The sequence below is a fragment of the Panthera uncia genome, assembly GCF_023721935.1.
Source record: "Panthera uncia isolate 11264 chromosome C1 unlocalized genomic scaffold, Puncia_PCG_1.0 HiC_scaffold_3, whole genome shotgun sequence".
In the NCBI taxonomy this organism is placed as follows: domain Eukaryota; kingdom Metazoa; phylum Chordata; class Mammalia; order Carnivora; family Felidae; genus Panthera; species Panthera uncia.
Window position 1 is genome coordinate 92,915,508 of NW_026057584.1, and position 17,770 is coordinate 92,933,277.

The window sequence follows — 17,770 nt, forward strand, 5'->3', positions numbered from 1 at the left end:
CAGTTTGTCTCATGCAGAGCTAAGTAAAACTCAGGTAGGGCACCAGGGAGATACACTGCATCATAAAGAGTGTGAGTTTTGGAGCTTAAGATAAACAGACATGGTATAGACTCCATTCCTTGGCTATCTATGAGACTTTGGGCAAATGACTTAACTATTCTGAGGATCATCAGCTTCGTATCTGAAAAAATGGGACACTACTTCCATCTCATGGGAGGCATTATCTCCACTGTAGTCTCTATTTACAGGATCTAGTACAGTAGGCATCTGGTGAATAGCAGATCTTTCAGTTCTGTTTTCTATATTATCTACATAGAAACCACATAAACAGAATCGGTTTTTCAGTACACTGGTTTCTCTACTTTCTAAAATAGAAACCACGGACACAATTGGCTCTTCTGATGTTGTTGTTCTAATGGGTTCTTAATTCATAAATGTGCCACAACATTACGGGTGGATTATAGTGATTTTGGTAAATAGGGCCAATGTAAAAGCTTCTGAAGGTTATGATGATGATGATGATGATGTTAGCAATGGTAGTATCAATAGTAGTAAAAGTAGGATAGTGATGACAATGGAAGTTAATATTACTGACTAGTTACCATCACACATCAGGTTCCATTCTAAGAACTTTATGTGTGTTATAATATTGTCTTCCTAATAACCTGAAAAAGGTACTTTTATTATCCCTGTTTTATAGATGGGAAAATTGAGGTTAAGTAACTTGCCCAAGGTTGTATAGCTAGCAAGCAGGGAAGTTAAGATTTGAACCTATGGGGGCGCCTGGGTGGCTCAGTCAGTTGAGCATCCAACTTTGGCTCGAGTCATGATCTCACAGTTGACGAGTTCGAGCCCTGCGTCTGGCTCTGTGCTGACAGCTCGGAGCCTGGAGCCTGCTTCCGATTCTGTGTCTCCCTCTCTCTGCCTCTCCCCCAACGCATGCTCTGTCTCTGTCTCAAAAATAAAGATAAACATTAAAAACAAACAAACAAACAAACAAACAAAAAAGATTTGAACCTATGCCCTCTGGTTCCAGAGTGTCAGCTCCTTAATCATCTCACTATTCTATCTGGCCTCTGTGATTTAGAAGTTGATTAACTTTTTTTTAAGTTAATTAATTTATTTTCATGGAGAAAGAGAGAGTGTGCAAGTGGGGGAGGGGCAGAGAAAGAGGGCACCAGAGAGGATCCATTGTCAGCATCCCAAAGTCTGATTCAGGACTTGAACTCACAAACCCTGAGATCATGACCTGAGCTGAAATCAAGAGTCAGACGCTTAGCCGACTGAGCCACCCAAGCACCACTGGAAATTGATTAACTTCTAAGTCTTGCTATATAACATGTTACTGAAATGCAAACCAGTCTTTTTAAAAAACACAGTAATCCTTTATTACTTTCAATTTGGCTCAATTATTGCAAAGAGAAAGTTACTGGTTTGATTTATCCAATTCTGAATAACTCTTTTTGTCTACTGAGGGAGCGCAACATTCTAAAATTATTATTTATGATAGTATCTAAGTTAATATATATGGAAGACAGATCCAGGGAAAATGACACAGCTCAATCTAGATGATTTAAGCTATAGAATAAATCTACAACTAGTGGTAAAGAAAAAATTGAAGTACCAAAAAAGAGAGAGGGAACAGTACTTGAGACCTATGGCCACCAAATACAATCTACTAAGGACAGATGATTTTTCTGGCTTATTTTTTAGATGGCATTTTATCACCACCTAGCCTGTCTACGAGAGGTAGTAGGAATTATAAGGCAAGTTCTTAATGCTCTACAGAGCCATCCTTCTCATAGTCTTTTACCCCGTTTGAAGATTATATAAAATACCTTGAGAAATGATTTATAACTTGTAAAAACAAGTATGCTATAGAAATTATAATTACTGTCTTAGCACTGAAACATTTTCAATATATAGCTCATTTTAAAGAACTATACTAACAAGTCTGTAATTTATTTAAAAATTGTATTAGTCACACCAGACTGTGAACCCCCTAAAGGTGAAGGGCAGATCTTATTTTCACAGTGCCTGGGTACTGGGTTAGGAAGCATGAGCAAGGTCCTTGACAAGGGAGAGTTCCTGCTCTGGTACTGATCCTGTCTAATGTCTAGCTATGGAGAAGTAGGGGATGGGCAGTCTCATGTGCCTGGGCTCAAGTACAGAGGATAAGGAGTAAAAAGCATGAGAGATTGGAAAGAAAACAAAAATATAAAACCTAGTTTTCTTTCTTCCTTAGTTGCTTTCTATTATCAGGAAGCTAGAAAACTAGACATACTGTTAGTGCTCACTAGCCCTTCCTTGACAATTCTGTAGTTTACATTTAATTTCAATTTAAAATTTCTGGAATTATATGGAATATGCTAGCATCTTTGCTCATATCCTTCCCCATCCTCAGGATTTCTTCATAACCAACTTATGCCCATAATTTTCTTTTAAGAGCTAGTTAAAGGTTTTTATCTTTCCAGAGAACTTCTGTATTTAAGTTCCTAATCAGTTCATGGTTTTATTTCATAATCCTGTTATGGGACTGTATACATCACCAACTTGTTTACATGTACATGTATCTTACTAACTAGTCTTATCTTTACCTCATTGAGATGAATGAAAATGGTCTTTGGATTTCTTAACAATAGACTCAGGTATGGAAAGCCATTAGGCTAATAAAACAAACTCACTTGCAAGTTATTCCAGAAGGATGAAGGAAAGGTAAAACAAATTTCTGAGAATGTGTCATATTACACTAAATATACCTGACCTATACATGAAACAATAGGTATTTCTACTTTACAACTATAAATTAAAATCCACAATACTTTTTTAAAAAAATGTTTATTTATTTTTTTGAGAGAGAGTGAGACAGAGCACGAGTGGGGGAGGGGCAGAGAGAGAGGGAGACACGGAATCTGAAGGAGCCTCAAAACTGAGCTGTCAGCACAGAGCCTGATGCAGGGCTTGAACTCAAGAACCATGAGACCATGACCTGAGCCGAAGTTGGACACTCAACCGAATGAGTCACAAGGCGCCCCCCAATGCACTTTTTACATAGAAAACTCAAATAGTTTTATGACTTTTATTATTTACTTTTTTAAAGTTTACTTTTTTGGGCGGGTGCGGAAGGGGCAGAGAGGAGACAGAGGGTCTGAAGCGGGCTCTGCAATGTCAGCAGAGCGCCCAATGTGGGGCTTGGATTCATGATCCGGGAGATTGTGACCTGAGCCAAAGTCAGACAGTGAACCAACTGAGCCACCAGGTGCCCCAGTTTTATGACTTTTAAATAAATAGAACCAATAATAAAAAAAATTTTTAAAGTGTAGTAGTTCTCTGTTAAACTATATTCAGTATTCTGTACAACAGCTATTCTGTGCTCATGTAAATTGTTCTGGGGAATATAAAGACAAGATACACTTCATAACTCATTTTATGTAGTGACCAAAAGTCCACAACATTTTTAATACATGATATGCCATTCCTTTCTAGGACTGGTGGTAGGGAAAAAGATCAGTTCCATGGAAAACCTGACATTCTTTTCTATTCTATCAACACTGATTTATAGTTTGTATTCTGCCTCACTCTTTTAAATACCTACCTCTCCCTCTATTTTCCCTGTCATCCCCCTCTCAACAAGACTTTCTAAGGAGCTGAAGAAAAGAATCAGATACTAGGTTGTTATATGTTTCTATCATTGGAAACATAGACAACGCCAAAGAAAATTTTCTTGCCAATACCAATGTGGTTCACGTGGTAGTACACATTTAATTATTTATAAAAATTAAAGAATTGAATGAATAAAGCAATACAATGAGGTAAAACAAAATTGCTATAACTAATACAACTCTTATGACTATAAATTATGTATCACAGAATCATTTCCCCTATAATAAGAAAAGAAAGAAGATGCACTGTAGCTATATATTTTATGTATTTACCTCTATCCAAAGATGCTAATAGTGACAACATACCTGGTATGATGGCACTGAAGGATATGGGATGACTACTCCTTGGATCTGATTTCCAATGCTGTTGGGCTGGCCACCAACTAGATTCTGACTCTGGGGTTGCTGAACTCCAACTAGTCCTTGGTAGTTTTGCTGGTGGTTGGGTATAACTTGATAACCTGTAATGGCATAAGGAGTTAAACCTTGCTTTGAATTTAATTTTTTTTCATCTAACATAATGTTTTTGTGTTTTAAGCAAATATTTTTGTGTTTTAAGATGACAAAAAGATAAATAAAAATAAAACAACAGAACTGTTAAAAGAGCAAATTTAAAAAACCCTCATTATGAGAACTAACATTTAAAGGATTTACTGTATGGTAACTCCCAGCTGTATTTTTCCCCAATTAAAATACATTCAGATAAAATTTGTGTACAAAGATTTCCTTTGTAGTTAAGGAAATTTATATGGTTTACATAGAAAATTACTATTCAATGTATATTATGACAACTATATATGACAACTGATTTCTGAGGACCATATATATATAATTTCTGGTCCCTGTGCAAGAGGAAAATGTAGGGCTGCTTGTTGAAAAATTATTAAGAATTTTAGTTGGTAACAGCAGAACATCAAATCAAACACAGGGCCCTGTGTAACATCAGAGGTTGCATGCCCATGAATCTGGCTCTTCTGAAAACCAAAAGTAGGAAAGAGGAGAACCACTTTTATAGAATGGTTGTCACACTAAGACAGGCATCCTTATATTAGGAATATGTAAAGGGCACAAGAAAAATGGAGTTATTCAGCAAGTTTTTAGATCATTTCCTTAATGTATTATTAAGGTCACTTGACAGAGAAACAGGTCCTTAAAGAGATTAAGTAATTTACCTGAAGTCACACATGAAACACCTAAGGGACAACTCTTCTCTAAATTGAAGGCACTATTAGTAACTTAAGTAGTAAATTAAAAGTATAAGTTTATTTTTATCAAGTGAATTCATGAGTTATTTAAACAAGACTCTCCACAATGATAAGCTTTGAGTAGTAAGAAATGCATTAAAAAAAAAAAGAAGAATCATATTTTGTCTCTTGACACCAAGAGGATTCCTTTAGGTAAACCCATTATCTCAAAATTAAGTAAATTACTAGAAGCTACCACAAATCACTTTCTTTCTTTCTTCCTTCCTTCCTTCCTTCCTTCCTTCCTTCCTTCCTTTTCTTTCTCTCTCTCTCTCTCTCTCTCTCTTTCTTTTTTAAGAAACCAGATAAAAATAACCATCCAGCTTCAGGGTATTTGAAAAGTTTCTACAAAGATGAACCAAACTATAGTATTGCCCATGCAAATTTCTACAACTAAAGGTCAGTGAAATGATTTTTCTGGTAATACTATAAATATATTTTGCTATATTATAAATACCAGTTTTCATTTCTATGCTTATTAATCTCTTAAGCAACAGACATGGCAAAGATCCCATCTCAGGTACCGACTGTAGATAACAGTATCAATGTAGTTGTCTGGGAGCCTCTATGATTCTGCTCAATGACTAAATAGCTAAATACAATCTGACATCAACCTTTTACAAAGAAAGAAATACAAAGCATTATTTGTTAACTAAAAAACATATTAACAACAACAAAGTAAAAATCCAATTACAGTGAACTGTTTAACAGTGAACGGTTTTGTAAAATTATGCTAGGTCTCTAGCAATAATGCTTTATGGCCACGTTATAAATGACTTCTGACTATTCTAACTTTGTACAGAAAATTTATATTCTAATCCAAGTCAGTAATGAAGTGATGGATAATATGCTATTTCCTAAACCTTTCTGTGAGTGAATTTTCTATAATACTTAAACTCACAGGCAGAAAAAGGAAAAGGGGAGAAGAAACTTACTTCTTGTTCTTTAGTCTAACAGTTAACATTCAACCCTCTTTACAGTTTATCAAATCACATGTATTTCAAATTCATGCTCTAAATGCCAAACACCATCAAACCATACGCTGACACATTTCCACACCTAGGAACGTAAAGGGCAGGAATGGAAATGGGATGTGAAGATATGATCTTTTCTTGTGTTGGAAATACCATCTCAGAACATACACATACACAAGCATATACTGCAGTGTCAGAATTTGGGCTCAGCTCTTTATAGACTGGGAAAGTAACTTATGACAGACTTGTCAGACCTACAGTCCTATACAACTGAAAAGAAAAATGTAGATACCTGGCAGAATTCACTGTAATGTAATCTGACTTAAAATACCTCAACTTAAAACAGTCACATCCTCCCAGGGAACTTCACAACTGTTTCTCATACTACTTTTATAGTTTATTCAAAATACATTTGAAGTTATAGGTTACCTTGAAATAAAACTTTGAAAAAGAAAAGCCAATTTATGTGCAAGTGTTCTGATTTCCTTTATTTATTTAAATTTACTAATTTCTGGAGATTCACACTGGAGCCTTCCAGCCTAAACTTTTCATTTAAAAAAAAATTTTTTTTTAATGTTTATTTACTTTCGAGAGATAGGGAAGAGCATGAGCAGGGGAGGGGCAGAGAGAGAGAGACACAGAATCCACAGCAGGCTCCAGGCTCTGAGCTGTCAGCACAGGGCCCGACATGGGGCCCGACGTGGGGCTTGAACTCACCAACCGTGAGATCATGACCTGAGCCAAAGCCGGATGCTCAACCGACTGAGCCACCCAGGTGCCCCCAGCCTAAAATTTTCTTATGAAAAAAACATCTGACAGAGAACACTTTCAATAAATAGTTATAGATTCCATGTCATAGGACATTACATCATGGAATGTGCATCAGTAAATTTCTAATGCTATTTTAGATTCCCTAATTTAACCTAATCCCCATCAATATCCATGCCACAGTGTATCTCCACACAAACGTCATGCACGTTTTGACAATGTGACAACATAACATGAAGTATAAAACATCCGACTCCATCACCTCATCATTTGTTACATAGGGTATTAAGCTGTGAACCCAGGATGTTACTGGTGGGGATATAAAGAAAATAAGACATAGTCCCGTTTCTTTGAATTAGGTATTCTTAGCCCTGATACTGTATTAGAATAACAGTATAAAAAACACTTACAAAAATAGGAGGGTGAAATTAATCCTGAAAGAAGTAATACCATTTGAGCTTGGACTTAAGGAAAAGGAAAAATGTCAGGAAAAAGTATAGGGGCACCTGGGTAGCTCAGTTGGTTGAGCGTCCAAGTTCGGCTCAGGTCATGATCTTGTGGCATATGAGTTCGAGCCCTGCATTGGGTTCTGTGCTGACAGCTCGGAGCCTGCAGCCCACTTCAGATTCTGTGTCTCTCTCTCTCTCTGCCCCTCCCCTGCCTGTGTCTCTCTCAAAAATAAACATTAAAAACAAATTAAAAAAAAAAAGTAGCATAAACAAACTGGGAACATATTCTTAAATGAGAATAGAGCTATTAAAAATAAGAATGTAGGGGTGCCGAGGTGGCTCAGTCAGTTGAGTATCTGACTCTTGATTTTGGCTCAGGTCATGATCCCAGGATCATGGGACAGAGCCCTGTGCCAGGCTTTGTGCTGAGCCTGGAGCCTGCCCTCCCTGTCTTTCCCTCTCACCAAAAAACCCCTCAAAAAACAAAAAAACAACACGTCAAACACTTAAAAAAATTTTTTTTTACATTTATTTATTTTTGAGAGACAGAGCGTGAGCAGGGGAGGGGTAGAGAGAGAGGGAGACACAGAATCAGGCTCCAGGCTCCGAGCTATCAGCACAGAGCCTGACACGGGGCTTGAACCCATGAACTGTGAGATCATGACCTGAGCTGAAGTCGGACGCTTAACCGACTGAGCCACCCAGGCGCCCCAGAACGTCAAACACTTTATTTAAAAAAAGAAAAAAATTTTAAGATTTATTTATTTTTGAGACAAAGAGAGAGAGAGAGAGAGCATGAACAGGGGAGGGTCAGAGAAAGAGGGAGATGCAGGATCTGAAACAGGCTCTAGGCTCTGAGCTGTCAGTACAGAGCCCGACACGGGGCTTGAACCCACGGACCGCAAGATCATGACCTGAGCCGAAGTCAGACGCTTAACCGACTGAGCCACACAGGCACCCCATCAAACACTTTAAAAGAAAGTATCTTTCCTAAGAAGCCCACATTAATCTTCTTCTAATTTTGTTCTTTGCCTTATTCCAGATGTTTTAAATGCTACAGATAACAATCCTAAGTGGCTCCTGCTGTGTCACATTTTACAAGCAGCCTGGACAAGGATGAGAGGCACAACGAGTTCCACTGCAGCCCCAGCAGATGGCCTAGGAGCAGACATCTGATCTCACTGCCAGCCACACGCACCAATAAAAAGCTCTCAGGGGGCAGGACAGGAAGAGAGCCCGCCATTTTGGGAGCCCTGCAGCCATGGCAGACAAAGTGGGGGCAGGCATCTGGTCTGCTGCTGGTCCTGCCTACCAACACAAGACTCTCAGGGGACAAGGCAGGGAATGCAACATGCAGGTCTGTATGGTGATCTGCTGAGGGCAGGCCTGTGGTCTGACTGCTGACACTGCCTAACTACAGGCCAACAGTGATCCTGGGCCAGTCTGGGCCCTAAACAGCACAGGGACCAAATCCTACCTACAACATGCAAAGTGGGCCATTACAGCCAAGAGGACTGAAGGCAAAAGTGGCTCAGCCACAAAAGCAGAGCACAAGCAACCCAGAGGAGCCACCACGAAGCACCCGATTCTGGTAAAAAGGGGATACTGTGCTACTGAGCACCACTGGACCTCTTTTTCTTAAGGCCACTACTTTCAAGATCAGTAGACAGAGTTGACCTTCTTAATACACAGAAACAAACGTGGAGAGTTAGACAAAATGAGGAGACAAGAATACATCCCAAATGAAAGGACAAAACTGCAGCAAAAGGACAAAATGAACCTGAGATCAGCGATATGTCAGGATAAAGAACTCAAAGCAATGGTCATAATGATACTAACTGGACTTGAGAAAGAAAAAATGGACAAACTCAATGAGAATTTCAACAAAGAAAATATAAAAAAGAAACAGATGAAGAATTCAATAACCGAAATGAAAAATATACTAGAGAGAATTAGCAGATTAGAGGATACAGACGAACAGATCAGTGATTTGGAAGGCAGGTAATGAAAAGGCAACAAACTGAACAGCAAAAAGAAAAAATAATAAAAAATGAGAACAGGTTAAGGTTGTTCAGTGACATTATCAGGTGTAGTAACATTTGCAGTATTGGGATGCTAGAAAGAGATGAGAGAGAAAAGGAGGCAGAAAATTTATTTTAAGAAATAATAGCTGATAACTTCTTGTATTTGAGGAAGGAAACAAGACATTCAGATTCAGAAGACACAGAAGGCCCCCAATAAATTAAACCCAATGAGGTTCGCACCAAGACACTTAGTAAGTGAAAGCAGTGTGACGAAGAGAGAAATCCATTTTATTTTTTTAAGGAGGCTCCACCCCCAGTGTGGAGTCCAATGCAGGACCTGAACTCATGACCCTGAGATCAAGACCTGAGGTGAGATCAAGAGTCAGATGCTTAACTGACTAAACCATCCAGGCACCCCTAAAGGACATTCTTTGAGTGGAAAGAAAAGGCCATAATCAGGAGTAACAAAATTATGAAAGAAAAAAAATTCATATGTAAATACAAACACAATCAAAGTGTAAAGCACAAAACCAGTAAAATAAATATATCTATGAAAATCAGTTAAGGGATCCACAAAATAAAAGGATGTGAAGTAGGGGTGCCTGGGTGGCTCAGCTGGTTAAGCGGCCAGATCTTGATTTAGCCTCAGCTCATGATCTCATGGTCATGGAATCAAGCCCTGCGTTGACCTCCTCACTAAGCATGGAGCCTGCCTGGGATTCTCTCTCTCCCTCTCTCTACCCCACTCCTGCTCTCTCTCAAAATAGATAAACTTTAAAAAAAAAGTTAAAAAAGGATGTAAATATGACATCATATACATAGAATGTGACGTGGAGGGGAGTAAAAATTTATTGCTTTTACAATAGGTTCAAACTTAAATCAACTATCAATGTAATATAGCCTTCTATATGTATATTATATGTGAGACTAATGGTAACCACAAAACAAAAACCTGTAATAGATACACAAAAAATAAAGAGAAAGGAATCTAAGTATTTCACTGAAGAAAGCCATCAAACCACAAAAGAGGAGAGCAAAAGAAGAAAGGAACAGAGAACAGAGAAGAACTTACAAAAACAACCATAAAACAAATAACAAAATGGCTGTAAATATATACCCATCAATAACTACTCTGAATGTAAATAGACTAAAGGCATCAATCAAAAGACACAGGGTGAATGCATGGATAAGAAAGCAAGACCCATCAATATGCTGCCTACAAGTGACTCACTTCAGACCTAAATACACATGCAGACTCAAAGTTAAGGAATACAAATAAATGTACTGTGAAAATGGAAGTGAAAAAGCAAGCTAGGGTAGTGAAACTCATATTGCACAAAACAATCTTTAAAACGAAGATTGTAACAAGAAACAAAGAAGGACACTGCGTAATGCTAAAGGGAACAATCCAACAAGAGGTTGTAACAATAATAAGTACTTATGTACCTAACTTTGAAATTCCTACATATATAAAGTAACTATTAAAAGACATCAAAGAAGAAATGATAGTAATACAATAACAGTAGGGGATGGTAATACCCCGTTTACATCAATGGATACATCCTCCAGATAGAAAACAAGGAAGCAGGAGCTCTGAATGACACACTGGATCAGACGGACCTATCAGATATATTCAGGACATTCTATCCAAAAACAGGAGCTTACACATTCAAGTGCACGAGACAGTCTTCAGAACAGATCATGTGTTATGCCACAAAACAAATTTCAATAAATTAAGAAAAAACAGTCATGTATTTTTTCTGACCACAATGGTATGAAACTAGAAATCAACCACAAGATTTGAAAACATGAATACATGGGGGCTAAATAACATGCTACTAAAATGGCTCAACCAAGAAATCAAAGAGGAATTAAAAGAATACATGGAGACAGATGAAAATGAAAACACAATGGGCCAAAATATTTGGGATGCAGCAAAAGCTGTTCTAACAGGGAAGTTTACAGCAATATAGGTCTATCTCAAAAGCAAGAAAAACTTCAAATTATCAATCTAACTTTACATCTAAAGGAGCTAGGAAAAGAACAAGGCACAAAGTCAGTAGAAGGAAGGAAATAATAAAGATCAGAGCAGAAATAATGAAACAGATACTAAAAACACAAAAGAATAGATCAATGAAACCAGGAGCTGATTCTCTGAACAGATCAACACGAGTGATAAACCATTACCCAGACTCACTAAAAAGAGAGAGAGAGAGAGAGAGAGAGAGAGAGAGAGAAAGAAAGAGAGAGTGAGAGGACTTAAATAAAATCAGAAATGAAGTGGGCGCCTGGGTGGCTCAGTCGGTTAAGTGGCCGTGGTTGACTTTGGTTCAGGTCATGATCTCGCAGTCCCAGGTCAGTCCCTGTACTGACAGCTCAGAGCCTGGAGCCTGCTTCGGATTCTGTGTCTCCGTCTCTCTCTCTGCCTCTCCCCTGCTTGCGGTTTGTCTCTCTCTCAAAAATAAATAAACATTAAAAAAAATTTAAAAGAAAATCAGAAACGAAGGAGGAGAAATAATAACTGACAACCATGGAAATTCAAAGGATTATATTATAAAAACTATATGCGACAAACTGGACAATCTAGAAGAAATGGATACATTCTTAGAAATATATAATCTTCTAAAATGGAATCAGGAAGAAACAGAACATTTGAACATACCGATTACCAACAATGAAATTGCACCAGTAATCAAAAAACTCCCCCCAAACACAAGTCCAGGACCAGATAGCTTCAAAGGGGAATTCTTTCAAACATTTAAAGAAAATTTAATACCCATTCTTCTCAAACAATTCCAAAAAACAGAAAAGGAAGGAAAGCTTCCAAGTTCATTGTATGAGCTCGAACTACTCTGATACCAAAACCAGATACACCACACACAAAAAGAAAACTACGGGCCATTATCTCTGATGAACACAGATGCAAAAATTCTCAACAAAATGTCAGCAAACCAAATCCAATAATATACTATAAAAAGAAAATCATTCACCAGTGTAGAGTGAAATTTATTCCAGGGATGCAAGGGTGGTTCAGTATTTGCAAATCAATCAATATGATACATCACATTAATAAGAGAAAGAATAAAAACCACATCATCAGCTCAATAGATGCAGAAAAAACATGTGACAAAAGACAACATCCATTCATGATAAAAACCGTCAACAAAGTAGGTTTAGAGGGAACATACCCTGACACAATAAAGCCAATATATGAAAAACCCACAGATAACATCATTCTCTATGGTGAAGAACATAGCTTTACCTGTAAGATAAGTCACAAGACAAGGATGTCCACTCTCAACAGTCTTATTCAACAAAGTACTGGAAGCCCTAGCTCCAGCAGTCAGACAAGAAAAATAAATAAAAGGCATCCAAATTGGAAAGGATGAAGTAAAATTATCACTATTGCAGATGACATGATACTATAAATAGAAACTCCTAGAAATTCCACCAAAAAGCTACTAGAACTGATAAATGAATTTAGTAAGGTCACAGGATACCAAATAAATATACAGAGATCTGTTAATTACTATCCACCAATACTGAAGTAGCAGAAAGAGAAACTGAGAAAACAATCTCATTTACAATTACAACCAAAAAGGTAAAATACCTAGTAGTAAACTTAATAAGGTGAAAGTCTTGTACTATGAAACTACTATTAATGAAAGAAATCAATAAACAAATGAAAAGATATTCCATGTTCATGGATTGGAAGAACCAATACTGCTAAAATGTCCATATTACCTAAAGCAATCTATAGCTTTAATGCAATCTCTATCAAAATACCAATATACTTTACAGAACTAGAACAAAAAAAATCCTAAAATGTGTATAGAACCACAAAAATCCCCAAACAGCCAAAGCAATCTTGAAACAGAACATTCCTAGATTTCAAACTACAGTACAAACTTGTAGTAATCAAAACAGAATGGTACTGGCACAAAAACAGACACATGGATCAATAGCACAATAGAAAGCCCAGAAATAAATCCATATTTATATGGTCAGTTAATGTATGACAGAGACAAGAACATACAATAAGAAAAAGACAGTCTCTTCAACAAATGGTCCTGGGAAAACAGGGCAACTACATGCAAAAGAATGAAACAGGACCATTTTCTTACACCACATATAAAAATAAACTGTAAATGAATTAGAGACCTAAATGTGTGACCTGAAATAAGAATCCTAGGAAAGTAAATATGTATGCAGTAATTTATTTTTTTTAAATAAATTTATTTTAAATTATTTTTAAATATTAAAATTTTAAATATTAAATATTTTAATATTTAATATTTAATATTTAAACACTAATTTTAAATATTAAATTTAAAATTTTTTAAAATAAATTTTTAAATTATTTATTTAAAAAATAAATTTATTTTAAAAAAGTAAATTACCCTCAACGTGGGGCTCAAATTCATAATCCCAAGATCAAGAGTCACATGCTTTACTGACTGAGCCAGCCAATCACTCCCACAGGCAGTAATTTCTTCTCTGATACAGATCTTAGAAACATTTTTTTAGGGGTGTCTGGGTGGTTAAGTGGATTTAGTGTCGGATTCTTGATTCTGGTCAGGTCATGGTCTCATGGTTGTGGGATTGAGCCCTATGTCAGGTTCTATGCTGAGTATGGAGCCCGACTGGGTTTCTCTCTCCCCTTCTGCCACTCTCCTGTTCGTGCTTGCACTCCCTCTCTAAAATAAAATAAAATAAAATAAAATAAAATAAAATAATTGAAAAAAAAAAAGAAACATTTTTTTAGATATGTCTCTTTGGGCAAGACAAACAATAGCAAAATTAAACTACCGGGACTACACCAAAATAAAAATCTTCTGCACAGCAAAGGAAACCATCAATGAAACAAGGCAACTTACTGAGTGGGAGAAGATATTTGCAAATGATATATCTGATAAGGAGTTAATACCCAAAATATATAAAGAACTTATACAAGTCAACAACAATCCCCCTCAAATAATCCAATTAAAAAATGGCAGAGGATGTGAATAGACATTTCTCCAAAGAAGATATCCAGACAGCCAACAGACACATGAAAAGATGCTCATCATCACTTATCATCGGGGAAATGCAAATCAAAACCACAATGAGATATCACCTTACACCTGTCAGAATGGCTAAAATCAAAAACACAGGAAATAATAAGCGTTGGCGAGAATGTAGAGAGAAAGGAACCCTTGTGCACTGTTGGGAGGAATGCTAACTGGTGCAGCCACTGTGGAAAATGGTATGGAGGTTCTTCAAAAAATTAAAAACAGAATTACTGTATGATCCAGCAATTATACTACTTACCCAAAGAAAAGGAAAACATTAATTCAAAAAGATATATGCACCCCTAGGTTTACAGCTGAATTATTTACAATAGCCAAGATATGGAAGCAATTCAAGTGTCCAATGACTGATAAATGGATAAAGAAAATGTGGGATCATATATATACACAATGGAATATTATTCAGCCATACAAAAATAATGAAATCTTGCTATTTGCTATAACATGGATATACCTAGAGGGTATAATGCTAAGTGAAATAAGTCAGTGAGAGAAAGACAGATACTATTATGATTTTCCTAATGGAACTTAGGAAACAAAACAAAGGAACACACAGGAAAAAAGATTAATACAAAAAAACAGACTTAAATAGAATAAATACATGGTTATGAGAGGGAGGTGGTTGCTGGGATGGATGAAATAAGTGAAGGGGATTAGGAGTATAGGTATTTTGATGAACAGAATTGTTGAATTATATTACATACCCAACACCAGTAACACTGAATGCTAATTATACTTAAAAAAAAAAAAATCCACAGGTAATATCTAAAATTGTTCTTTTTAACTGTTCTCTCATTGTTTGTGCATGCCTTAAAAAACAATAAAATGGTGTGCTTTTTAAATAAGGTTAGAAACTTTAACACTCTTCTGTATTAAAAACAAAGAAAACCCATATCAGCTATCACACAGCTAAGCCAGTAAATGGGCACTCAATATTTATACTTACTGAATAGACAACAGAGGAAAACATATTCTTAACATAATAGAATCAAAATAATATATGCTTCTACATGAAACCAGAGGCTTACTATGTGTGCTGACAGGCTGACTGAGAATAGCGTTTTTCACTGTCCACATCTATCAAATGGCTCTGAAAGCAAAAGCTGAACTTAAATTTTAAGGTAATGCGTTTAAAATAAGGTTAAACGTATTTAACTGCCATTTCATTAAAATGAAATCGGACCCTGTGATTACAAATCACCTCAGCGGATTCACGAATTCATGGGTCACTCATTAATCCTCTCCTTAGAAACTGTACTGCAGCTGAAATGCAGATTTCATGTCATTAACCTCAAGGTGCTTACTTGATAAAGGAAGAACACAGAAATGTTTTAGTTTATATTTAATATGTAAAGCTTGAAATGAAGGTTTCATTTGAATATTTCTGAATAAATCTGCACACTTAAAACATATCTAAAAAAAGCCTTATTTGATTATGCAATAGGTTTTCATGGTAGAACATTTGGAAAATATGAAAAAGGAAAAAGCCACTATGGAAAAACATCATTTTCATAAAACAATTACTCATAGATAATTACCATTTACTTGTATGTATAGGTAGCCTTATTTCTGTGCACAGATATAAATACACATATCCACTTACATTAGATATAGAAATGGCACATACTGTTTCAAAAGCTTTTCCATAGCTATGGATAAGGTCAACAGAAATTTCTAAAAAACTATGGGAAGGAAGTATCTAAGTAAATGTTCTTACAAGATACTTAGACCTCAAGTTAACAATCAGAGGATTAGAAAAGAAATCAACTGATCTGAACTCTCTATCGTACTTTAAGGAAAAGGCATGTGTTAAGAAGTCAACAAAACAAAAAGACCTCAATATGTCAGAACAAACTATGTTAGTTTCCCACGGCCATTCTGAAATTCAGACCAAACACAAATTTAGCCCAAAATTCCTATGCCTCTTCATTTAGAATACTGCATAATTGTCATTTTTTTGGATGACACCACAAAATAACATCAGGAGCTAACATTGACATGACATTTATTAGGTTTTGGGCACTGTTCTAAGTACTTTATACTTGCTAACTCATTTAGTGCTCACAATCTCATGAATAGGTATAATTATTACCCTTATTTTTTGAGATGAAGAAACAAAAGCACAGAGAGGTTCACACCTTGCCAAACGGGGTTTGCACATACTATTCTGATTCTAAACTTTCCTTTTCTCAGGGACAAACGCTGAGATAGAGTATTACAATAAGCAGAACACTGAAAACCTAGGCTCCTTCCATTTTCTGAGAATTTTGGTTAATGAAGACTTTTACTATAGGTTAAGATACTTAAGTCTCAAGATAAATTTAATTATAGGAAAAAAAAGAATGATTGCAAATAGTCAATTAACTAGGACTTTTTCATTTGAAGATTATTTTTAAGTATAAATGTGGTTATCCAAAACAGGAATCAGAGTGAAAAGTTGTTGAACAGTTAGTCCAGATGGCAGTTATAGGAACTTGGGGTTAAAAAAGACCATATCTGGGGCGCCTGGGTGGCTCAGTCGGTTAAGCGTCTGACTTCGGCTCAGGTCACGATCTCGCGGTCCGTGAGTTCGAGCCCCGCGTTGGGCTCTGTGCTGACTGCTCAGAACCTGGAGCCTGTTTCAGATTCTGTGTCTCCCTCTCTCTCTCTGACCCTCCCCCGTTCATGCTCTGTCTCTCTCTGTCTCAAAAATAAATAAACGTTAAAAAAAAAAAAAAAATTAAAAAAAAAAGACCATATCTTAAAAGAGTTTATACAATCAGCCCATAATGTCCTCTCCCCTGGGAGGGGGTCTCCTTCACTTGTTTTGCCCATTACTCTCAAGGGGTGTGGTTTGTGACCTCTTATATTTCAAGATAACACTTCCTTGCCTATTATAATTAGATCCCACACATATAAGAAACAGTTGAGAAGAGGAAAAGGAGGTTCAAATATTTCAGGCTCATGTCCCTTGGTTTGTGTCTCTCAACCTGAGTATTTTTCAGGCCAGTCTTCAATATTCCTTGTTGGGGTTTAGCTTTGCTATTTTGCTTCAAAGGTTGACTTTGCTCAAAATGTACTACTCTGTTCCCATATCCCAGATGAAGCCACTTAGGATTTTTTTAGTAGAAATTTCATAATCTGGCTCTTCTCTGCAAAGTTGAGTTGCTTTGCCAAGAAGTCAGACTTTACACCCAGTGGGGCAAAGGGAGCTCTAACTTCGGACACCTGTGTACAAAGAGGCATGTGCTATATCATGGGTGAAGTCTTAAGTTACTGTGAAGCAATGATTCTCTTCTATACACTCAGTAGCTTTACATTCATTTTTATATTTGAGGTAGGAAAAGCCAGCAGGTGTGAACCACACTGGATAGGAAGTTGCCAGGACCTGAGGAATCGAAGTCTAGCATCACTTAAAAAAAAAAAAGGCGGGGGCGGGGGGAGGGCATCATTTAACATTTCATGTTAAAAGGAGGGGAATTGGGGCGCCTGGGTGGCGCAGTCGGTTAAGCGTCCGACTTCAGCCAGGTCACGATCTCGCGGTCCGTGAGTTCGAGCCCCGCGTCAGGCTCTGGGCTGATGGCTCGGAGCCTGGAGCCTT

The 17,770-nt window shown here is 36.9% G+C and overlaps 1 protein-coding gene across 17 annotated transcripts in view; it reads right to left on the reverse strand.

The window, feature by feature from the left end:
* Window positions 1-17,770, reverse strand: part of R3HDM1 (R3H domain containing 1) — a 205,344-nt gene that overhangs the window by 48,361 nt on the left and 139,213 nt on the right. For all 17 annotated transcript variants that reach the window (XM_049615699.1, XM_049615700.1, XM_049615695.1 and 14 more), the window contains one exon: window positions 3,969-4,123. In XM_049615699.1, the coding sequence (XP_049471656.1) occupies window positions 3,969-4,123 (155 nt within the window). The remainder of the gene's footprint in view (window positions 1-3,968; window positions 4,124-17,770) is intronic.